This window comes from Dermochelys coriacea, chromosome 25, assembly GCF_009764565.3.
Source record: "Dermochelys coriacea isolate rDerCor1 chromosome 25, rDerCor1.pri.v4, whole genome shotgun sequence".
NCBI lineage: Eukaryota > Metazoa > Chordata > Testudines > Dermochelyidae > Dermochelys > Dermochelys coriacea.
Genome location: NC_050092.1, coordinates 15,902,545 through 15,924,634, shown reverse-complemented (window position 1 = coordinate 15,924,634; position 22,090 = coordinate 15,902,545). Strand labels below are relative to the sequence as shown.

General features: G+C 41.9%; 1 protein-coding gene across 2 annotated transcripts in view; it reads right to left on the bottom strand.

Moving 5' to 3' along the window:
• Nucleotides 1–22,090, bottom strand: part of CPAMD8 (C3 and PZP like alpha-2-macroglobulin domain containing 8) — a 97,184-nt gene that overhangs the window by 57,962 nt on the left and 17,132 nt on the right. For both annotated transcript variants that reach the window (XM_038383664.2, XM_043502818.1), the window contains exons 10-22: nt 21,015–21,123; nt 20,294–20,521; nt 19,942–20,112; nt 19,287–19,415; nt 16,469–16,658; nt 14,414–14,586; nt 14,159–14,308; nt 13,867–14,028; nt 11,725–11,867; nt 9,926–9,988; nt 5,497–5,728; nt 4,628–4,781; nt 433–575 (exon numbers count right to left, since the gene is read on the bottom strand). In XM_038383664.2, the coding sequence (XP_038239592.1) occupies nt 433–575; nt 4,628–4,781; nt 5,497–5,728; nt 9,926–9,988; nt 11,725–11,867; nt 13,867–14,028; nt 14,159–14,308; nt 14,414–14,586; nt 16,469–16,658; nt 19,287–19,415; nt 19,942–20,112; nt 20,294–20,521; nt 21,015–21,123 (2,047 nt within the window). The remainder of the gene's footprint in view (nt 1–432; nt 576–4,627; nt 4,782–5,496; nt 5,729–9,925; nt 9,989–11,724; nt 11,868–13,866; nt 14,029–14,158; nt 14,309–14,413; nt 14,587–16,468; nt 16,659–19,286; nt 19,416–19,941; nt 20,113–20,293; nt 20,522–21,014; nt 21,124–22,090) is intronic.

Below are 22,090 nucleotides of genomic sequence, written 5' to 3'. Positions count from 1 at the left end.
GCCATAAACTCCCTGTGTGATATTGAGCAGGTCACTTAATCTCTTCTAAAAAATGTGGATAATAATCTTTCCTTTCTCTCATATTCTATCTGCTGTAAAATGTTTGAGGCAGAGTCTGTCTCTTACACCCAGCACAACGGGGTCTCAATCTCAATTGTAAGGTCTCAGCACTGCAATAATATAATAATAATACTAGAAAAATACAAGGTAATCCACATCAGAAGGAACAATTTGATCAAGTTGTACTCAAAACCAGGTCTTAAATTAATCTCATCTGTCATTTTGTGGCTCAGTCACACCTGGCTTTGCTAAATCACCTTGCCCTGAAGTTCCTTATAATCCATTTAGTTTTGACTAAACTAAAAGTTTCACTGAACTGTCCAGTGACACCTAGTTTTTTTTCCTGAATTGTATGGACTCGTGTCCTCTTACCTCAATAATAACACTACTACGGACATAGTCTATCCCAATTGGGGTCCTTCTGTCCAAGTAATTGTCCTCTGAGTGCTTGCCATTCTTCAGGATCTGCATCCCATCCTGGCAGCAGTTTGTTCCACCATAAGCAAATGCTTTTGCTAAGTGAAAGAAAGAAAAGAGGAAGCAGGGATTTAAATGTAGTAGTATCTTCAACAGCTTAAAACACTTCTCATTTCAGGATTGCTCTAAACTGAGTAGAGGTTACATTAAGTGTTCTATAAATAAAAGGTTTCAGGTAACAGCTGTGTTAGTCTGTATCCACAAAAAGAACAGGAGTACTTGTGGCACCTTAGAGACTAACAAATTTATTAGAGCATAAGCTTTCATGGGCTACAGCCCACTTCATCGGATGCATAGAATGGAACATATAGTAAGAAGATATATATATATATACACATATACACATACATACAGATAAGTTGGAAGTTGCCATACAAACTATGAGAGGCTAATTAGTTAAGATGAGCTATTATCAGCAGGAGAAAAAAAACTTTTGTAGTGATAATCAAGATGGCCCATTTAGACAGTTGACAAGAAGGTGTGAGGATACTTAACTTTAGGGAAATAGATTCAATAACAGGTTTCAGAGTAGCAGCCGTGTTAGTCTGTATTCGCAAAAAGAAAACGAGTATTTGTGGCACCTTAGAGACTAACAAATTTATTTGAGCATAAGCTTTCGTGAGCTACAGCTCACTACATCAGATGCATTCAGTGGAAAATACAGTGGGGAGATTTATATACACACACACAGAGAACATGAACCAATGGGTTTTATCATACATACTGTAAGGAGAGTGATCACTTAAGATGAGCTATTACCAGCGGGGGTGGGGGGGAGAATGGAGGAAGAAAATCTTTTGTGGTGATAATCAAGGTGGGCCATTTCCACCAGTTGACAAGAACATCTGAGGAACAGTGGGGGTGGGGGCCGGGAGGGAATAACAAGGGGAAATAGTTTTACTTTGGTGTAATGACCCATCCACGCCCAGTCTCTATTCAAGCCTAAGTTAATTGTATCCAATTTGCAAATTAATTCCAATTCAGCAGTCTCTCGTTGGAGTCTGTTTTTGAAGTTTTTTTTTTTTTTTAAAGAATAGCCACTCTTAGGGCTGTAATCGAGTGACCAGAGAGATTGAAGTGTTTTCAGACTGGTTTTTGAATGTTATAATTCCTGACGTCTGATTTGTGTCCATTTATTCTTTCATGTAGAGACTGTCCAGTTTGACCAATGTACATGGCAGGGGGGCATTGCTGGCACATGATGGCATATATCACATTGGTAGATGCGCAGGTGAACGAGCCTCTGATAGTGTGGCTGATGTGATTAGGCCCTATGATGGTGTCCCCTGAATAGATATGTGGACAGAGTTGGCAACAGGCTTTATTGCAAGGATAGGTTCCTGGGTTAGTGGTTCTGTTGTGTGGTGTGTGGTTACTTGTGAGTATTTGCTTCAGGTTGGGGGGCTGTCTGTAAGCAAGGACTGGCCTGTCTCCCAAGATCTTGTTAGATGGGTTGTCCTTCAGGATAGGTTGTAGATCCTTGATGATGCGTTGGAGAGGTTTTAGTTGGGGGCTGAAGGTGATGGCTAGTGGCGTTCTGTTATTTTCTTTGTTGGGCCTGTCTTGTAGTAGGTGACTTCTGGGTACTCTTCTGGCTCTGTCAATCTGTTTCTTCACTTCAGCAGGTGGTTATTGTAGTTGTAAGAATGCTTGATAGAGATCTTGTAGGTGTTTGTCTCTGTCTGAGAGGTTGGAGCAAATGTGGTTGTATCGTAGAGCTTGGCTGTAGACAATGGATCGTGTGGTGTGGTCTGGATGAAAGCTGGAGGCATGTAGGTAGGAATAGCGGTAGTAGGTTTCCGGTATAGGGTGGTGTTTATCTAACCATCGCTTATTAGCACCGTAGTGTCCAGGAAGTGGATCTCTTGTGTGGACTGGTCCAGGCTGAGGTTGATGGTGGGATGGAAATTGTTGAAATCATGGTGGAATTCCTCACGGGTTTCTTTTCCATGGGTCCAGAGGTTGAAGATGTCATCAATGTAGCATAAGTAGAGTAGGGGCATTAGGGGACGAGAGCTGAGGAAGTCAGCCATAAAAATGGTGGCATACTGTGGGGCCATGCAGGTACCCATCGCAGTGCTGCTGATTTGAAGGTATACATTGTCCCCAAATGTGAAATAGTTATGGGTGAGGACAAAATCACAAAGTTCAGCCACCAGGTTAGCCGTGGCATTATCAGGGATACTGTTCCTGACGGCTTGTAGCCCATCTTTGTGTGGAATGTTGGTGTAGAGGCTTCTACATCCATAGTGACCAGGATGGTGTTTTTAGGAAGATCACCGATGGATTGTAGTTTCCTTAGGAAGTCAGTGGTGTCTCGAAGATAGCTGGGAGTGCTGGTAGCGTAGGGCCTGAGGAGGGAGTCTACATAGCCAGACAATCCTGCTGTCAGGGTGCCAATGCCTGAGATGATCGGGCATCCAGGATTTCCAGGTTTATGGATCTTGGGTAGCAGATAGAATACCCCTGGTCACGGTTCCAGGGGTGTGTCTGTGTGGATTTGTTCTTGTGCTTTTTCAGGGAGTTTCTTGAGCAAATGGTGTAGTTTCTTTTGGTAACTCTCAGTGGGATCAGAGGGTAATGGCTTGTAGAAAGTGGTGTTGGAGAGCTCCCTGGTAGACTCTTGTTCATATTCCGACCTATTCATGATGACCACAGCACCTCCTTTGTCAGACTTTTTGATTATGATGTCAGAGTTGTTTCTGAGGCTGTGGATGGCATTGTGTTCTGAACGGCAGAGGTTATGGGGCAAGTGATGCTGCTTTTCCACAATTTCAGCCCATGCATGTTGGCGGAAGCACTCTATGTAGAAGTCCAGTCTATTGTTTCGACCTTCAGGAGGAGTCCACCCAGAATCCTTCTTTTTGTAGTGTTGGTAGGAAGGTCTCTGTGGGTATGTTGTTCAGAGGTGTGTTGGAAATATTCCTTAAGTCGGAGACGTCGAAAATAGGATTCTAGGTCACCACAGAACTGTATCATGTTCGTGGGGGTGGAGGGGCAAAAGGAGAGGCCCCGAGATAGGACAGATTCTTCTGCTGGGCTAAGAATATAGTTGGACAGATTAACAATATTGCTGGGTGGGTTAAGGGAACCACTGTTGTGGCCCCTTGTGGCATGTAGTAGTTTAGTGTCCTTTTTCTTTTGTAGAAAAGCAAAGTGTGTGTTGTAAATGGCTTGTCTAGTTTTTGTAAAGATTCAATAAGTGTAATGACCCAGCCACTCCCAGTCTCTATTCAAACCTAAGTTAATTGTATCTAGTTTCCATATTAATTCAAGTTCAGCAGTTTCTCGTTGGAGTCTGTTGTTGAAGCTTTTCTGTTGCAAAATTGCCACCCTTAAATCTTTTACTGAGTGGCCAGAGAGGTTGAAGTGTTCTCCTATCAGTTTTTGAATGTTATGATTCCTGATGTCAGATTTGTGTCCAGTTATTCTTTTGCGTAGAGACTTCCAACTTATCTGTATGTATATATATTTCTTCTTACTATATGTTCCATTCTATGCATCTGATGAAGTGAGTTGTAACCCACGAAAGCTTATGCTCTAATTTGTTAGTCTCTAAGGTGCCATAAGTACTCCTGTTCTTTCTATAAATAAAAGTCACTATTAGTTGTAGGATCATATTATGCTCAGACCATAAATATTTGGACAACCTCTGGGTATTGGGGAAAGTCTTTACTAATCCTAAAAGATTCATGAATTTTCACACCAATGATTATTTACCTGAATGTGTGTACAGGATTGTGGATTATTCATTAGTCTCCTATTTTAAATTTTCAGTCATTCAAGCAGTAATTACTTAACACAACAGGTGACCACACATCACAAATAACAAATAGTGAAGTCGAAGGGAATAGCCTGAAGTTTGTTCACACAAACTCCTCAGTAAATCCTTATATAGGATCCATTTATAGAAAATTGGGATCAGCTCACAAATAGGAAAAAAGGGCTAAACCTGAAGGAAGTATTATTCACAGTGAATGATTCAGCCAGCTCTGAACCTGAGGGGATCTTCTGCAGTGAGGAGAAGGGGAATGCTTTGCAAAATTCCATCAGGCACTCCAGCACTGAAGGGTTTATTACTCTACAGTACCTGTGATGTTGCTCAGTCCAAGCTCACTGAAGGACAAGACTATGGAGGTGGGTTTGGCCTTTCCAGGGGCCACACACTTCTTTCTTGTCAGATGGTGTTTCCCAGGATGTCCCACAAACTTTATGCCTTTTGGAACTGAAATCTTCACATGAACCTGTAAAAACAATTATTTAATTGCATTTGATGCAAATCAGACTAGTAATAATGACAGAAACTGACACAAAACCCAAAGATCACAGCATGTTCAACAAACACGTAACATACATGTCACATTAATCAAATGTATTTCTTAGAGGAGCAGCAGATTTAGCTTCAGTGCAGTGACTCGATAAATTGTAAAGGGATGTATGTTGATTTTACTTGTGTATGTTCATTTCTAAATCTAACCATCTATATCAGGCTTATGATTGTAGAAGAGCACTGGAGCCAGAAAGAGCATGCATTTGAAAAAGGTCTAGGTTTAGGAAAGAGAGCTTCTCAAATGTCTATGTGTAGCAGGTATCTCATCTCTGATAAACTACTTAAAGCAATTATCTAACTAAGAATCAAGCTCTTCACCACACTTCAACGGGAATTTTCCGATAGTCTCCCAAAGACTTTTTCACTATTTGGGTTTTAAAGTGTTGCAAGGACCATTCAGGATGTTGCACTTGTCAAAAGAAAATAAAATAAAGCAGCTACTTTCACTAATAGTACAAACTAATACATTCTTCTCTCTTAGTATGTATATTGCACTCATCTCATGACATCCAAATACATTATTGACCATGAATCTGTAATCACCATGCCTAGAACACGATCCTTGATGATAGAACCAAATTCAGTGTCTTGGCAATGAGAAAAAATAAATAAAATAAAGATGCTGTTACCTCTATGCAGACAGCCAGGTAATTGTAGACAGTCAGCGGGATTTTGGTCTGCTCCCCACGGATGACGTGATAGGGCAGGGTGAAATCGATGAAGAAGGGTTTGAATGTCTTCAGTTCTGTTTGTTTGGCAAGTCCCAGCCCTTTCTTCTCAGACAGGCCCACAGCCTCTGTTATCCATGTAGTGATTGAGTCAGGCACTTCCACATCCAGCTGTGCTTCTCCTGATACATCACTGCCAAAAAGAATAAAGGAATAACTTGGGCTGTCCAGCTCAATGAGATACATTTGAACATGGCTCAAGCTCACAGAGCTAAACACTTTGGGGAATTCCCTCCCAATCCAAGCTCATAATATAGTATAATATGTGACTCAGGAGTGTCAGGGCTTTCAGCTACACTTTGCACACCAGGAGATCAAAGGCTGCAAAGCTGGATTCTCCTCTTGCTAGAGGTCAGCTGTTTTGGGAACCTTTGCTGTAACCAAGAGATGTATGCGCATGGAGCAGGTAAGCAGTTACTAGCTAGTATGCAGTACAGTTGGTAACATGGCATCTAACTTCTAAATCCTTCCTGGATTAAAAGCTTTACAGGCATTTTCTCCTTGGTAATAGAAATACTTTCCTTAGAGGCAAAGGTCTGTATTAAGTAAGAAAGAGAAGGAGTAAATTGGTTTATCCAACAACTAGTGAAATAAAAGTAATCTTTGTTGGAACCCGTTATACTTGCTATGTACAGTGCCATATCGGAAACTGTGTCTGAGTATATCACAGTGCATCTGTCCCAATATTCTGCCATCTAACATTCTTCATGCTTTGTTAAAATCAGGATTCAACATCATCCTGCAGCATTCACTCCCTTTCTCCCACAAAAGGAGCTTTGGCCATGACTGAAAGGACAGACAGACAGTTTCAAAAGCTATTTCATGGCTCAGTTAGCAGGATGATTGGTGCCATTACAAGTACACATTGAAGGAGGCTCTCTCTGGAGTTCTTATTTCCTTCCCAGAGCCTGATGCACATGCTGCTAGTTCTAGCATTTTTTGAGAAGAACCTACATCTCAGCTGGCATGTTACTAGGAGTGAGAGAGACCCCAGAATAAGCACAGGTGGTCATCTCGTCATATCATGCTGCCTTCTCACAACATTATATCTGCTGATTCACTGGGAATATCCCAGAAGAGACTTAAGTACAAAGAGTTCAACACTCTCCTATTCCGCATGGGCTAGCCAAGTTTTAAAACTGATGAAGCATGTATTTTAATATGTTATTTATAAACAGCTTTTAAGTCATTTTATATGATGCTGTGTTAACACCACAGTTAGGAAATGAGGCAGAGTATTGTGTATTGGTTTGTATGACTCCAAGTATTAAAAGTTAAATTGGGCTTTGCATTAACTTGAGTATTTAAAATTACCTTTATTTCAAAAGAAAGAAACATTGCATTTCAGAATAGAACCAGCAATTAATGGGATTGGGAAGTGCCTGGAACTTGATTAGCTAATGAGTGTTACACAAGTGACCAAGGCTACAAACAGATTTCAGGTTACTTTTCTATTTGTTGCAGTCATGCAGTTGCCATTGAAGAAAGAGAGAGAGAAAAACAAAGGGCCAATAAAAGCCCTAAATCAGAAGAGTTCTTTGAGTTCTTAAACAGATAAAACACTGGTTCTTAAACCAGTTGTATTGACTATGCAGGTCTTAAAAAGCAGCCAAATTCAAAAAGATATTGTAAAATGGAAAGAGAGATTATTCTTGATTTAAGCTGCTATCTAATTGGATAGTTTTGTTCTTTCATATAGTAATATTTGTGTAAATTATTGTTTCTATCCTTTAGTTATCAGAAATATTTAACTGGTAACCTAACTGATGGTGCCAATTAAATATTGCCCTGTTAACTGAGTTAAATACTATGATCATATTTGTCACATTTCACAATAGAATTAGGTACCCAAAGAAACAAGAACAACGCTGAACTGAACAGTCAATGAAAAATTGCAGATGGGTGAAGTGAAGGAAGCTTAACCTGCTGCTCAGATCCCCTTAGCATTTTGTAGACATGGAGCCTCTATGGAAATCCCAATAGGGAAACATTAACACAAAACAAATGGATCAAGAAAACCTAGACTCAGTGTGTCCTTGGTAATCCTATGTGCTATGGTCAGCCAGTCTCTAGTGCCCTGACCTGTGAAAACAGCCCTCCAGATCAAATTACAGAGAATAGCACAGGGACTTTCCTATTATTCAGAACCTGGGAAATTCACTTGGCTCAGCAGCTCCATATTATTTAACTTCTTTCAAGCATATTATTTTCTTAACATCTAATAAACAGTTTGCAACCATAATAAGAGCTGGAAAGTTGGTACCTGCAACATAAACCATAGCCCGGAGAATCAGCGGAAGTGCATCCCAGCTTCAGAGCTGGCAGCAATCCAGTCTCTTTAACCAGACAATTTGTTGCAGCTGATATTCTTTCCACTGGGATTTCAGCCCATAACCAGCATTAACATATTATTTTCACACATGAGGGCACTTACCCTTCTGGGCGAGGGGCCAAGGTATACACATATTTCCAGCCATTAGACACTTCAACTAGGCTCTAGGAATTTTTAGAATCAGTTTGGGAAGTTGACATTAGACATTGTTTCTTTTTTAAGAAGTGTATATTTTAATTATAAATGATAGAAGAAAAAATTCTTAATATTCAAAGGAGTGGAAATCAGACAATGTTCGACTCAGTTGTTTATAGTGAAATGAAGGGGAGAAAATGCAATTTGCAACTTTTTATTCCACAATCTCCCACTTATAATTAACTGGCTTCAGCAGGCTGGGGCAAACAGGCAATTCTGGAATTCTTTGTGTATTTTTACAAAGCATATTTCATGCTCAATTGAACATATTTGAATACACTTGCTGCAAATTCCTGTCAAATTTAATTTATAAACATTTACTGGGAGTGAAGTTTACTTGCAAACTTGGAGAAGCCCTTGAAAATCTGCCTCACATTTCCTATCCCAAGCTTTACTACCTCTGGGAGGGATTAGTCATCTATTTATTAATTTTTGTGGCAATGGTTGTGCCAGAAACAGGCTGTAATTTACTGGGCAATGAGTTTGGATTATTTTGGGGATACCCCTACACAAAATGGAAAGTGAAAGGAGAGGCTTTGTGCAGTGTTAGGTTGACATGCCAAATCAATGTAGAGAGCTCACTTAGCGCTTAGCAATATTGAGCAAGGACTTGAGAGACATAACTGTCCAGGCCATCTCTCAACAGATCACACACAGAAAGTAGCAAAAATAAAAAACACATCAATTTGGGCTCCTTGCCACAGTAATCCATGGGCGACTTAAAAAATGACCTTCTGTGACCCTGCCCATCCTGGTGGACGGGCAAAGGAATTTTCTTGAATTAGGCTTCACAGACAATACTTATTTCCTCCTTAGAGATGCTCAGTGCTGTCCACATATTTTGAAGGATGTCTCACGCTACTCCAGCATCCTGATAGGATGGACCTAGGGTGACCAGATGTCCCGATTTTATAGGTACAGTCCCGATTTTTGGGTCTTTTTCTTATATAGGCTCCTATTACCCCCTACTTCCTGTCCCGATTTTTCACATTTGCTATCTGGTCACCTTAGATGGACCACATCCTAGTAAAGAGCTTGTCTCGTGGAAACCTTTCACCACATTAACGATAATGCAGACCATCTCTCCTTGCATTCACATTTGTATAACATTCCTGTGGCAACTGCAGCAATTGCTCACATGAGGAATTAATACTAGGGGAGTACTTAATGTGTTTTTAGCTTTATTTTAACACAGGTTAACAAATGGAAACAAAGACCTACTATCATGTGATCTTGTAGCTCTCTGCAGATCACCAGCAAAGTGTTCTGCAGGCCACCAACTAGCTCACAGACAGCATTTTGACAAGTGCAGCACAATTTTATAGTGAACAACCTATGTGCATGATCCACAGAGATGTTATTAGCCAACAAATAGTGTCATGTCTTTAACTACTAGATTTCACTAGAGATTAAATCCAAGGTGTATCTGCAAATCAGTCTGGCCCCTGGCACTGAGTGAGCAAAAGCTAGAAGCTAGTCTACATGGCAGCCCACAGTTGCTGTTCCTGTGCCCTCTCTGCAGTTAGAATCCTCCATTTATGACACCATGGTGAGTTGCTATGGGGAAGACAATGCTGTCGCAGACAGTTCTGACCTCAGGTGTGGGAATAAGCTTCAAGAATAGATTCTGGGGAATAGATTCTGTTACAAAGAATAGATTCTGGGGAAAGTATGGTAAAAGTCAGAAAATATGGTTGCAGCACATAACTGTCATGTAGGGACATTATTCTCCAGGTGAACTAAAATCTTCACAGGATTCTGCACAAATCACTGGATACCAGCAGAAATGTTCCCCATAGATACCTGACATTGAGGCAGTGCCAAATCCATGTTTCAGGGAAGAATGTTCTTTTTTTCTTCTCTGCTCTAAGACAAGAAATAAATCCTCAGCAATAAACTATTTTAATGAGACAGAGGGTTACAAGAAAAGGATAAAGAAATTAATGATATCACTTGAATACAACTCATATCTTGACCCAGGAGCATGGTAATCACCACAATTAGACAAACCAAGGGACCATTAGTAGGATATTATTTAAAATAATAAGTAATAATAAATAATACTTCTCTCTTTATACAGCACTTTTCATCAGTAGATCTTAAAATGCTTTACAATCTGTAATAGCAGCAAAGAGTCCTGTGGCACCCTCTGCCGCTTTTACAGATCCAGACTAACACGGCTACCCCTCTGATACTTGACAATCTGTAATGTATTTATCCCCACAATTCTCCTGTGAATCACCATTTCACATATGGGAACTGAGGAACAGAGAGGCTAAATGACATACCCAAGGCTACACATGAAGACTGTGGAGAAGCAGGGAATTGAATCTTTTATATATATTATATTATATTATATTATATTATATATTATATATAGGTATATTGTTATATTTAGAAATACATATAATATATTTATGTGTACACACACTCACACACACTTACACTTATTTATTTTCAAATATAACAATGTACCTATCAAAACATTCTGGGTATAAGAATAAAATACATAAAACCATTAGCTCAAAATAAATTGTGAGTTATTTTGTACAATTACCCCAATCTCCAGGCAAAAAGGCTGAGAGAAGAGAAATAACATGCATCTTTTAATGTCAATGATCATCCTCTTTTTCTTAGGTTATGGAAAGGGGGCAGACAGGCTTCCCCAAACTGGCCTATTTTGTAGTACAGGGATCGGCAATCTTTGGCACGTGGCCCGCCAGGGTAAGCCCCCTGGTGGGCCGGGCCAGTTTGTTTACCTGCCACGTCTGCAGGTTTGGCCGATCGTAGCTCCCACTGGCCGCAGTTCGCCGCTCCAGGCCAATGGGGGCTGTGGGAAGTGGCATGGGCCGAGGGATGAGCTGCGATCGGCTGAACCTGCGGATATGGCATGTAAACAAACTGGCCTGACCCGCCAGTGGCTTACCCTGGCGGGCCATGTGCCAAAGGTTGCCGATCCCTGTTGTAGTAGTTACTATTTTATATTCCTCTCCCATATCTCCTCTAGCCATTCCCTTGCCACATTGACTAGTCCTTGTCTCTGCATCCTCGCATTGTACAGTCTCCTTTCTTCCTTCCCCTGATGCCTCTAATTGTTTCCATTATCATCCTCTGGATGTTTTCTGAGTCTCCTGAAGCTATTTTGATATGAGGGGGACAAGCACTTAGTGCAGGATCCAAGAGGACATACTGTCAATTTACAGCATTGTCATATTTTCCGTATTACTCCCTCATCCCTTCTTCATACAGTCTGGCATCTCACTTGCTTTAACTACCCACTGCATACCGAGCTGGTATCTGTCTACATTGTCCAGAATGATGTTGAGCTGTCTTTCCTAAGAAGCGACAATTAATACAGAGCCAGTCAGTGTGTGCAAGGAGTTTAACTGGTCTTTCAAGGTGCATTATTTTGTACTGGTCTATGCTGAAGTCCATCTACCGCTGTGTTGTCCAGGTACCTAGTTCTGTTCGTTCTTTCTGGACACTCTCACAATTTTCTCTCCCCTTGACTAACCTGAGGAGTTTCCTGATAAAACAGAACTGTGAGAAATATTGTACTCAGTGTGAATTACAAACACACACAAAACCTTACAGAATGTTACCTGGGTACAATCTTAGAATGCATGGTAGCTACCAGTGTCCCAGTGTGCGGCTGAAAGGCTGGCACGGCCTCATCTGTGTACATGCCTCCATTCTGTCTATGGTTTAGACTGACTAAATCAGTCATCACAACCAAACCAGTTTCCTAGACAACAACAAAAACAACAACCCAACAATAAAGAAACATTCTGCATGTATAACTGTGAACTTTCCCAAATGGCGTCAGCTTGTCCAAAGTATTTATAGAGGAAAAACTAATTTGAATTTTTAAAAAAGTTTGATGGAAAATAAAAATGGCTGGCAACTTTTTTGGGGGGCGGAAGGGGATGGATATGGAGGGAAGCAGACTCCCCAGAGAGTTCTGGGGAATATTTGGAAAATGCATTTCACAAATATCTAACAGAAGCAGGTGTATGTATAATTTTCAAGTAACTGTAGGAGAAAAATTAAACATGGCTAGGTTTTATATATACACACACATATATACATATATACTTATACATGCAACTATAGTTCCTTTCTGCTCTAGAAGGTTTAATCACAGGTCATAGCAGGAGTTTATCCTTCTTTAAAAACTCCCAAATTGTTCTGTCTCTACCCCACCCCTTTAGTTACCGGGAGACTCTCACCCTGGATATCACAAACCCAGTTCCATTAGGGACACAAGGCAGAATAGAAGCTGCCCACATAATTTTACAATAAAAAACAAAGAGGATGAGAAAATTGTCTGTCAACTCTACTTACTTTTGTGCATTTATTTTTAAGATAACCAGCATGTGACCCTGCGGTTGTGACCTTGAGATACATGTGATCCTGTGTCCAGGCACCAAAGGGAATACATGCTTTGTTCTCTTTTAGATCTGATTATTATTTAAAATAATTTATATAGCTCCATAATCATACACAGCAATTTACAAGCACATACATGGGCCCTGCCCCAAGACAATACACCCTGGAGAGGAAGACAAGAAAGGAACAGTTCAGGGCAAGAAGAACAAGAGTTTCTTGTTTCCTGCAGAAGCAGGTGTAAAGAAAGGATTAGAAATGAGCTGATGGGTAAGAAAGGGAAAACGCGTTGGTGGATAGGGCAGGAGACTGTTGAGGGTAAGGGCAGCACAACAAAATCCTTTAAACCAAGTATGTGGAAAGGAGACAAAAGGAACAGGAAGCCAAGAGAGTTAGGATGACCACAGGGAGCAAGGAGCAGGATTTGGGGGAGGGAGGTATATAGGTGTTGAAAGTAGGGTTGTTGGATTGAAGTGATTTCCATCATATACAGGGTTTACAGTTTGGTTCAATGGCTCTCAGCACCCCCACTATACAAATTGTTCCAGCACCCCTAGAGGTAAAGGAATGAGAGCAGAGATATAGGCAAGGATGAGACTATGTGCAGCCATAATAGGGATAGCAGAAACGGGAACCCAGCAGGCTGACAGTGGAGACGCTTACAAAATTTAGATTATCTCTGTGAATGGTTTACATCAAGACCTGACTCCCCTGTCTGGAGATGGGTAGGATTTATCAGAATTTAATTTCTCTCTTCTTGTTCTTTAGTGGACAGAGTAGTACAGTCAGGCATGTTTTTATGAACAGGATCACATCTCATTATGTCAAGGGACATGTACATTTCCCACCAGAATTAATGTCAGGAGTCATTATGCCATCACTCGAAGTCAGCAGGAGAATAGGCCCCAATAGACCTCATGCCAATTAGTGCTTATCATGAGCAAGCTTATCTTAAAAGACTTAGTTAGAAAATACCCATAGGTCTGCACCTTCATTTCTTTTCTAATTCAAACATTAGCAAACTTCAGGAAATTTTTTCCTAAAAAGACTCTCCTTTACAGAGCAGGAAGTTCTGCTAATTGTTACCGACGCTCTCTCTCTAAGCATCTATATACATAGCATTCATTGCTATACTCTCTAGGGGTCAGATTAAAAAAAAAAAAGATCAGCACTCAACAACTCCCATTATGACACTTGTGGCCCAGACCTAATGTACTGAGCTCTTTTGAAAGTCTGGCCTAAGATGCCAAACAAACAGTCTTATGCAAATGGAGGTGGTTGTTCTTTAACAACGTGAATGTAACACACAGACAGTTGACAGAGAAGTCAGAGTGAGAGCACAGATGGATGCTTCTTACTGTAAATGCAAAGCGGGCATCTTTGGTGATATCCCAGTGCCAGGGGAAGACAGAGGAGCGGCGGCGTCTGCGTGAGGACATGCCTGGCCACCAGAAATGCCCTTCTTCCTTGGGAGCCCCAAAGGCATCAGAAACATCATACTCTGCCAGCTCCTGGAAAACCTGAACAGAGAAGAGAGAAGTTGCCATCACATCTCTAAGTACACTGTGCTTCACTGCAGCTCCCTGTTCATTGAGAGGATAGGTGGGAGTTCCAGGAAAGAACGAGACAGAGCTTTGAGCTCAATCTCACCTGGGTGGATGTCAGCTGAAAACCTGTCTTGAGAAGGTAGACACTCTTATCCACCGTGGCAATGCAGACACAGCTTCCCTTTGCGGCTTTAATCTTGAGGTTCACAACATCACCAGGCCTTGTCTCATTCGCTGTAAGTGCCACTAAAACCTACGTATTTAAAAAAACCCTCATTATCTCACATAATGTTCAGATGACAAAACTACAAAGAGTAACAAGAGAGGCCATCCTCTCCAATGGCAGTGTTGCCGATACCTGGTTTTCAAAGGAGGACTTGACAGTGAATTGCAAACTGTCTGTGACCCCTTCTCCATTCTCCCTGACGTAATACACCAAGAGACGGCCCAGAGGAGCCATGCTGTGAGCCACCACAAAATGGAGGAAGGTCATGCAGACTTCAACCTCTGCTGCAGGGGGGTTGGTAGGTGCTAAATGACAAATTGTACAAAGCACATAGTTATTTGTCAAAGGAAGTGTCCCCCACCCATGACTACTACCAGACCTGGTGTCCTCCCCTGCAGCCCCCATATCTGCTACCAGGTCCAGCGTCTGTCCATGTCTCATCCCCACACACTACCAGGCTCAGTCTTCTTCTCCCCAATCAAGTGCTAACAGGCCCAGCATCCATCTGTGCCTCCTCCCCCATCCACAACATCCCTCTGTGCCTCCTGCCGCATAAGAACGGCCATACTGAGTCAGACCAATGGTCCATCTAGCCCAGTATCCTGTCTTCCGATAGTAGCCAGTGCCACATGCTTCAGAGGGAATGAACAGAACAGGGTGATTATTGAGTGATCCATCCCCTATTGTCCACTCCCAGCTACTGGCAGTTACAGGCTAAGGACACCGAGAGCATGGGGTTGCATTCCTGACTAGCTTGGCCACTGACGAACCTATCTTCCATGAACTTATCCAATTCTTTTTTTTAACCCAGTTATACTTTTGGCCTTCATAATATCCCCTTGTAACAAGTTTCACAGGTTGCCTGTGCACTGTGTGAAGAAATATTTCCTTATGTTTGTTTTAAACTTGCTGTCTATTAATATCATTGGGTGACCCCTGGCTCTTATGTTATGTGAACGGGTAAATAACATGTCCTTATGCGCTTTCTCCACACCAGTCATGACTTTATAGACCTCTATCATATCCCCCAAGTCTTCTCTTTTCCAAGCTGAAAAGTCCCAGTCTTTTTAGTTTCTCCTCACATGGAAGCTGTTTCATACCCCTAAATCATTTTTGTTGCCCTTCTCTGTACCTTTTCCAATCCTAATATGTCTTTTTTGAGATAGGGTGATCAGAATTGCATGCAGTATTCAAGGTGGGGGTGTACCATGGATTTATATAGGGGAATTATGATATTTTCTGTCTTATTAACTATCCCTTTCCTAACGGTTTCTAACATTGTTAGCTTTTTTGACTGCCGCTACACATTAAGCAGATGTTTTCAGAGAAGTATCCATAACTCCAAGATCTCTTTCTTGAGTAGTACCAGGTAATTTAGTCCTCATCACTTTTTATGCATCATTGGGTTTATATTTTCCAATGTGCATTACTTTGCATTTATTAACACTGAATTTCATCTGCCATTTTGATGTCCAGTCACCCAGTTTTGTGAAATCCCTCTGTAATTCTTTGTAGCCTGCTTTGGACTTAACTATCCTGAGTAATTTTGTATCCTCTGCAAATTTTGACACCTCACTGTTTACCCCTTTTTCCAGATCATTTATGAATATGTTGAACAGCACTGGTCCCAGATCCCTGGGGGACACCACTATTTACCTCTCTCCATTTTGAAAACCCCTCAGGGTTACACAGCCCAGCGTCCTTCCCCCATCCTGCCCGGAGCATTACCAAGCCCAGCATCTCTTTCCCATCACGTACTACCAGTGCCAGCATTCTTTTCCCTCCACCCCTCCATATTTCCAACTGCTACTAGGCCCAGCATCCTGGTCACTATCCCCCACAGCACTACCAGGCCTGGCATCCTTCCTCCTATCAGAGTGCTACCAGGCCTAGCAGTCCCATCCCTACTACCCCAGCACGGCCAGGCACAGCATATCCCATGCCCAAAGCAATATTAAGGTAAGAGCAGATTTACTATTTACAGTAAATGAACTTTATATGTCAAAGTGTGCATAAAATTTAATGTGCACCCTTCCACACATTCATTCTGTGCCTTTTAGAATGAGCAAGGAACAGCTAAGGGGCTTAACAATAAGCAGGTTTGCCTGCACTAAGAGGGAAGTCCTCATTCTAGATAAGAGGGAGGATTAGAACTTTTGTTGCTAGGTTAAGATTTTAGCTACTGACCTGTTCCTGGGAAATGAGTGACATGGATGTTCTTATCAAAGGGGAAGGTGGCTCTTTTGCTCCTTTGCTGTGTGATGTTACCAGGCTGCAGCCCTGAAAGGACAATATTACCTCGCGATGCAACTTCGTAATGTAGAGTGAAATTACATGGACATGTGGACTTCACTGCGATCTGGGCCTCCTCTCCCACCTGGGGAAAGAGACACAGCAGCCAGGGGTCAGGTTTGTTATAATGAACACTTCAGACCCTTCTTATTATCTGTAAAGCACAGAACTGCAGTTGGGGATGAGCATCACACAGAAAACATGGCCGCTACCCCAAGGAGCTCACAGGATGAAGAGATTGTTACATTCACACTGAACAGTCTGGTGTATTCCCCCCATGCCAAAGGAGCACCTGTGTGCAGCACTTTGGTCCCTGAGAGTCTAACAGGAGGATGAGGTGGAGGAGCTACATGGATTAGTGTAAGGCAGTGTTTCCCAAACTTGGAACGCCACTTGTTCAGGGAAAGCCCCTGGCAGGCTGGGCCGGTTTGTTTACCTGCTGCGTCTACAGGTTCGGCCAATCGTGGCTCCCACTGGCTGCAGTTCGTCGCTCCAGGTCAATGGGGGCTGCAGAAAGCGGCAGCCGGTACGTCCCTCGGCCCACGCCGCTTCCCACAGCCCCCATTGGCCTGCAGCAGCGAATCGCGGCCAGTGGGTGCCGCGATCGGCTGAACCTGCGGACGCGGCAGGTAAACAAACCGGCCCAGCCTGCCAGGGGCTTCCCCTGAACAAGCGGCGACCCAAGTTTGGGAAACACTGGTGTAAAGAATAAAGGAATCTCTGGAATTCTGAGGATTAAGCACTTTGGCACAGAGCAGCTGTCAGAATGGGTTGAATTTTAGACATCCCTTTACAAGGTTCAGATCTCACAGTAAAGGGGAAGGTGTAATATGTGCTTTGCTGTTTAATTGAGATTACACATGGTGATTACTGTAACGCGCAGATGCTAATTCATACACAACAGGCCCGTCCTGAAATAAATCAGGAAAATCTGAATTGGGAAGAAAGTTCATTTATGATGTTGACTCTATGAGCCACATCAAACAAACAGACAGAAGGAGTGCTTCCCTTTCACAGGCAGATACACCTAGTATCTGCAAGAGGTTTGAGATCAGTGCACTTGTTTTCTGCACTGTCTTTGCACCTCCAGTAGGTTGGAAAGAGCAAGCTGTACCCTGCCAAGAGCTACTGTCCTTACAGGAATTCCCATGAGGGAGGGAGGGAGTCCTTTGAGGGTTGGCTGTCCCCACTGCCATTCACCACAGGACAGGCCAGTCTTAGACAGTATCTTTTCAAGGTCTGGGAGTCACTGACTTGTCACTGGCTAACGGTGCCTTCTGTGGAGCAGAGGAGCACTTCATCAGCAGTACAAGCGTCCTCCTTTTGGGATTTGGGAATTAATATGTGTTATTGCGAGGCCACATTTCCCCACACACAGCACCGTCTGCAGCTCCCAGCTATCCTCACCCATTTAAGGTACAATATAATGTTCAATTAATGCTGAAAATGGAGCAACAAACCTGAATCCCAATGAAATATTTTGAGAAGCCGCTCTCTTAAGTGCTAATAGTCCCACCTCCCTACTGCATGCACATGGTGCAAACCAAAACAGTGGCTCAGGGAAGTGAAAAGCTACCAAATGGTTAACTGCAGTGAAAATGCAGAAGGGTCCAGAGAGAAGAGCCTTGTGATGTTAAATATTTGAGGCATTTAGAGTTCCTGAGAGCAAAATGATGAAACTGTTCATGAAAAAAATGTGTAGTTAATTGGAACACCCAGTAAGAACTGGCTGAGCTGAAGAAATGGTTCCCACATCAGCTGTTCACACAATTCCCAGCTTTCCCACAGCAGAATTATTTCTAATCAGGTTATAATAAGAATAATGTGTTCAGATTAGTAGTGCATAATCCCCTTTCCATACCTCAGAAATCTTGTAAAAGATAAATTAGCCATTAAACTGCCATGAAATGCAACCATAAAACTCCCTTATTTGGCTACTTTGACTCTGAAACTCAGCCTACCAGGCCTGCTGATGATATAGTAGTAGGTCAGATATATGGACCACCAGATCCCAAAGTACTTTACAAAGCATATATACAAACCCATCACTGACATGCAGTCTCTTCTGGGGTGGAGAACAGAATTTAAATGATGATCAGCGCAACAAAAAGGGTGGGAAATTCTGGCTATGGACATATCTACTCTTAGGATACATATCATGAAAACTTTTACACACAGAAGGGAGCTCAGTTTTTAGGGTCTCCTCCCAAAAGTCACCACCCTCTCTAATAGAAAACTATAAGATGCTCAGTTTATTTACCTTTGGGAGGTAAAGGACTGAAATGATGCTTCTGGGATTCAGACTCTTAATTCCAAGGAGACTAGACAGTTGATTTGAACCAAAATTTTAATATCATTGTCATTTTTACTATCCAATTCATACGGACTTTAGGGTGTGGGGAGCTAGTTTGTACTCTGAGCTCTGGAGTCCAGTGGGTCTCCACTGGGGATCAAAACTCTCTCTTCGCACACCGTTATACTTTAGGAAACATGGTACATTCTCAGGGGCAGGTAAGGCAGGCAGCACCAAATAGTAAAGTAGCTCATGGCTAAAGATGGGTCAATGTCTAAAGTGAAGTCTCTTAAGGTCTGCCATGGATACAGTAATAGGCTATAGCCCCCAGATATATCTGGAAATACTTCATTAGGACAACAAATATGAATGAGCCAAGAAATGCAGAGGTCATCATAATGTAACATGAAGCTGTCCTACCTGGAAAGGCTTGTCTGGTGCTTGGAGCTGGATATGGCACTTGCTAGGTGAGTACCAGCTACTGATAGACAAGTAGTTTGGCAGATACTGGTCCCCTGCAGGTTTCCCATCAATTGCTGTCACTTTGGTCTTAAGAAAAAATGCATCTGAATGTTATTCACACTTAGAAAACTGGGCTCCTGACCCTCCCCATCATGCAGTCCTCACCACCACTCCCACTCCAGACACTGCCCCCTCCCACTTTCTCTTTTGCTATCTTTAAAGTACTGTGATAATACACTCACTTTCTACTGAGATGTTTGAAGCTTACTCTTAATGCCATGCTGTATTTGATCTACTCAGAGCAGACAATTCTATCCTGTTGTTATTATCATCATCAGTTCTAACGGCAATATGGAGTTGGATAAATATTCACTGCAGTTCAAAGGTAAAAGTTTAAGTCTGAGCTAAAAAGCTTCCCGGTGTCACTACAGAGACAGGGTGGGTGAGGTAAGACCTTTCATTGTTGGTGAAAGAGACAAGCTTTCAGGCTCACACAGAGCTCTTCTTCAGGTCACTGACTGATTTCCCATTTTTAGCACCAATTCACAAAGTGCACATTTGACAAGATTAGCTCTATTAAAGCCCATTAATCCTATAAAGAGCTTTTACTCACCTCCAGCCAGACATACTGGGCAGCTGTAGGAATAGAGGGGATTTCAAACTCCACCAAGCCACTTCTGGATACCAGTTCACTTGTGTAAACGTTATCCTTTGGAGTTAACTCAGCTTTGATTCGAATTGTGACCTCATCAGCTGGGCTCCCATCAGGGTAAGTGACTTCTACCTAAACAGTCATTTAATTAATAAAACAAGCCCTTTCATGTTATTAGCAATTCCATACAGTTATAAAACTCAGCACCACATAAAAGGAACATCTCAGCACATGATGTATAACACATTAGGATAAATTGCCCATATAGCTTTTCTATCAAACACCCTGAGTGTCCCCATATCCTCTACCTTACCTTCCCTTTGTAGGGTAGGCCCGGTTTGAACTGCTTCCTAGTATCCTTGGTGTACTTGATGTCAATTAGCTGTTTCTGAACAGGCGTTGAGTCATCAAACGTGACCTGCTTGCTCCCATCAGAACTGGTCACAGTGGCCCAAATATTAATCGTGCCTCGGAAATGCTCTGGGACATCAGCTGGCATCATGTCTCTCACACACACATCGAAAACAGCAGAGCCATCAATCTACCAGCCAGGCCAGGGAAGGAAAACATTACTCAGCATGTGCAGTTAAAAAAGTGTTTCTGGTCAAATACAGAACATGGGGCTTGCTTTCTTTGAGGGGTGATGGGGTATTTCTTTGTTTTATTTTAAAAGGATCTTGGGTATGGGGACACATTCCCTAAGGGAAAAAACAACCAGCAACATATTTTGTGTGTTGTTCATCCATACTCTGTCCTAGCACTGCCCCAACCTTCATCACTCTCACACATTCTCCCCATCAGTATATTCTAAAATACCTAGCACTGCGTTAGCACTATCTCATTAAACACCCCTCCTCCAAATATTGACACAGTCAGATAACAAGGGAAATGCTCTCGTATTTTTAGTATGTAGAGTGCAGGTAACACATTTAGACCCTGATTCTGCATCACTGAATCAAAGGAAGCTTTGGTATTGATGTCAAAGGGTGCAGATCAGGCCTTTCTATTGCAGCTGATTCAATGATTCCCCGCACCTCTATGGTTTTGAGGACAGGGTGTCCCACTTCATGCCTGTAGTAGCCCACTCCATTTATAGTCATGTTGACAGTTAACTTTCCTGTCACTGGTTTCCCAAACGTGTATCTGAAAGAGAAGAAGCAAGATAATGAAAACCTCAGATTGGCTCCTCTCCATTTCCTTGATTAACCCCATGCTGGACCCACAACACCTGCATACCTAGAACTCAGAATATAAAAGTCACCACAAGAGGCTATTTCTAAATGCCAATGGTTAATATCTCAGTGAAGGTTTTTACATTAGAAACTTCCAAACAATTGATCTAAACTAAAACTAGACTGAGAACAGAAAGATCCTGTCTCCAGCTTTGCAGGCTTCTGTACACAGTGGCATCCAGATGAACGGAGACTATCTGACTTGAAAGTCAGATTAATCTCAGGCTCCATCTGTTTTATGATTTTTTTTTAAACTCAGCACAATCTTCTTCTAATTTCTATATTTTCTTTTTTCTGTTGAAAAAAACCCAGCATGTAGGCTCCTCCACAATACAAACATTTCATGTTCATTCTGAGAGGAACAGACAGCTATTTTTAAAAGTTTCAGTGGAAACAGTTCTTTTTAAAATTTAAACAACAGCATCTGCAATTCAGACATAGCAGTCTTATGCCAGCATAATGATGAGAACCAGAAAGTGAAACTGAGCAGACTAGGACCACTCTCCTAGACAGAGTGAAATGCAAAAAATAAACAAACCGCAGAAATGGTGGAAAGTGCATTCAGTGTTTATATTATTTCACGTTTAAATTATTATAACAACAAAGATGAAGACTTTTTTCTCCTACCACGCAACTTTTAACTTGAAAAGGGGTCCCTTAAATAGGAAAGTTTATCTGTGCTTAGATGAAAATTTTCTTTCTTTGAGCAATAAGCTCTACAGATTTATTACAATGGGTACTTCAGCCTGCTTGTAGTTTGAGGGCAGAACTAGACCCGTCAGTCACTGGCAGCAGGGGACTGTCCCACCCACAGAAATTCTGCTCTGACTTCATTGACACAACTTTCACAGTCAGGATAATTCTATTTTACTTTTCTA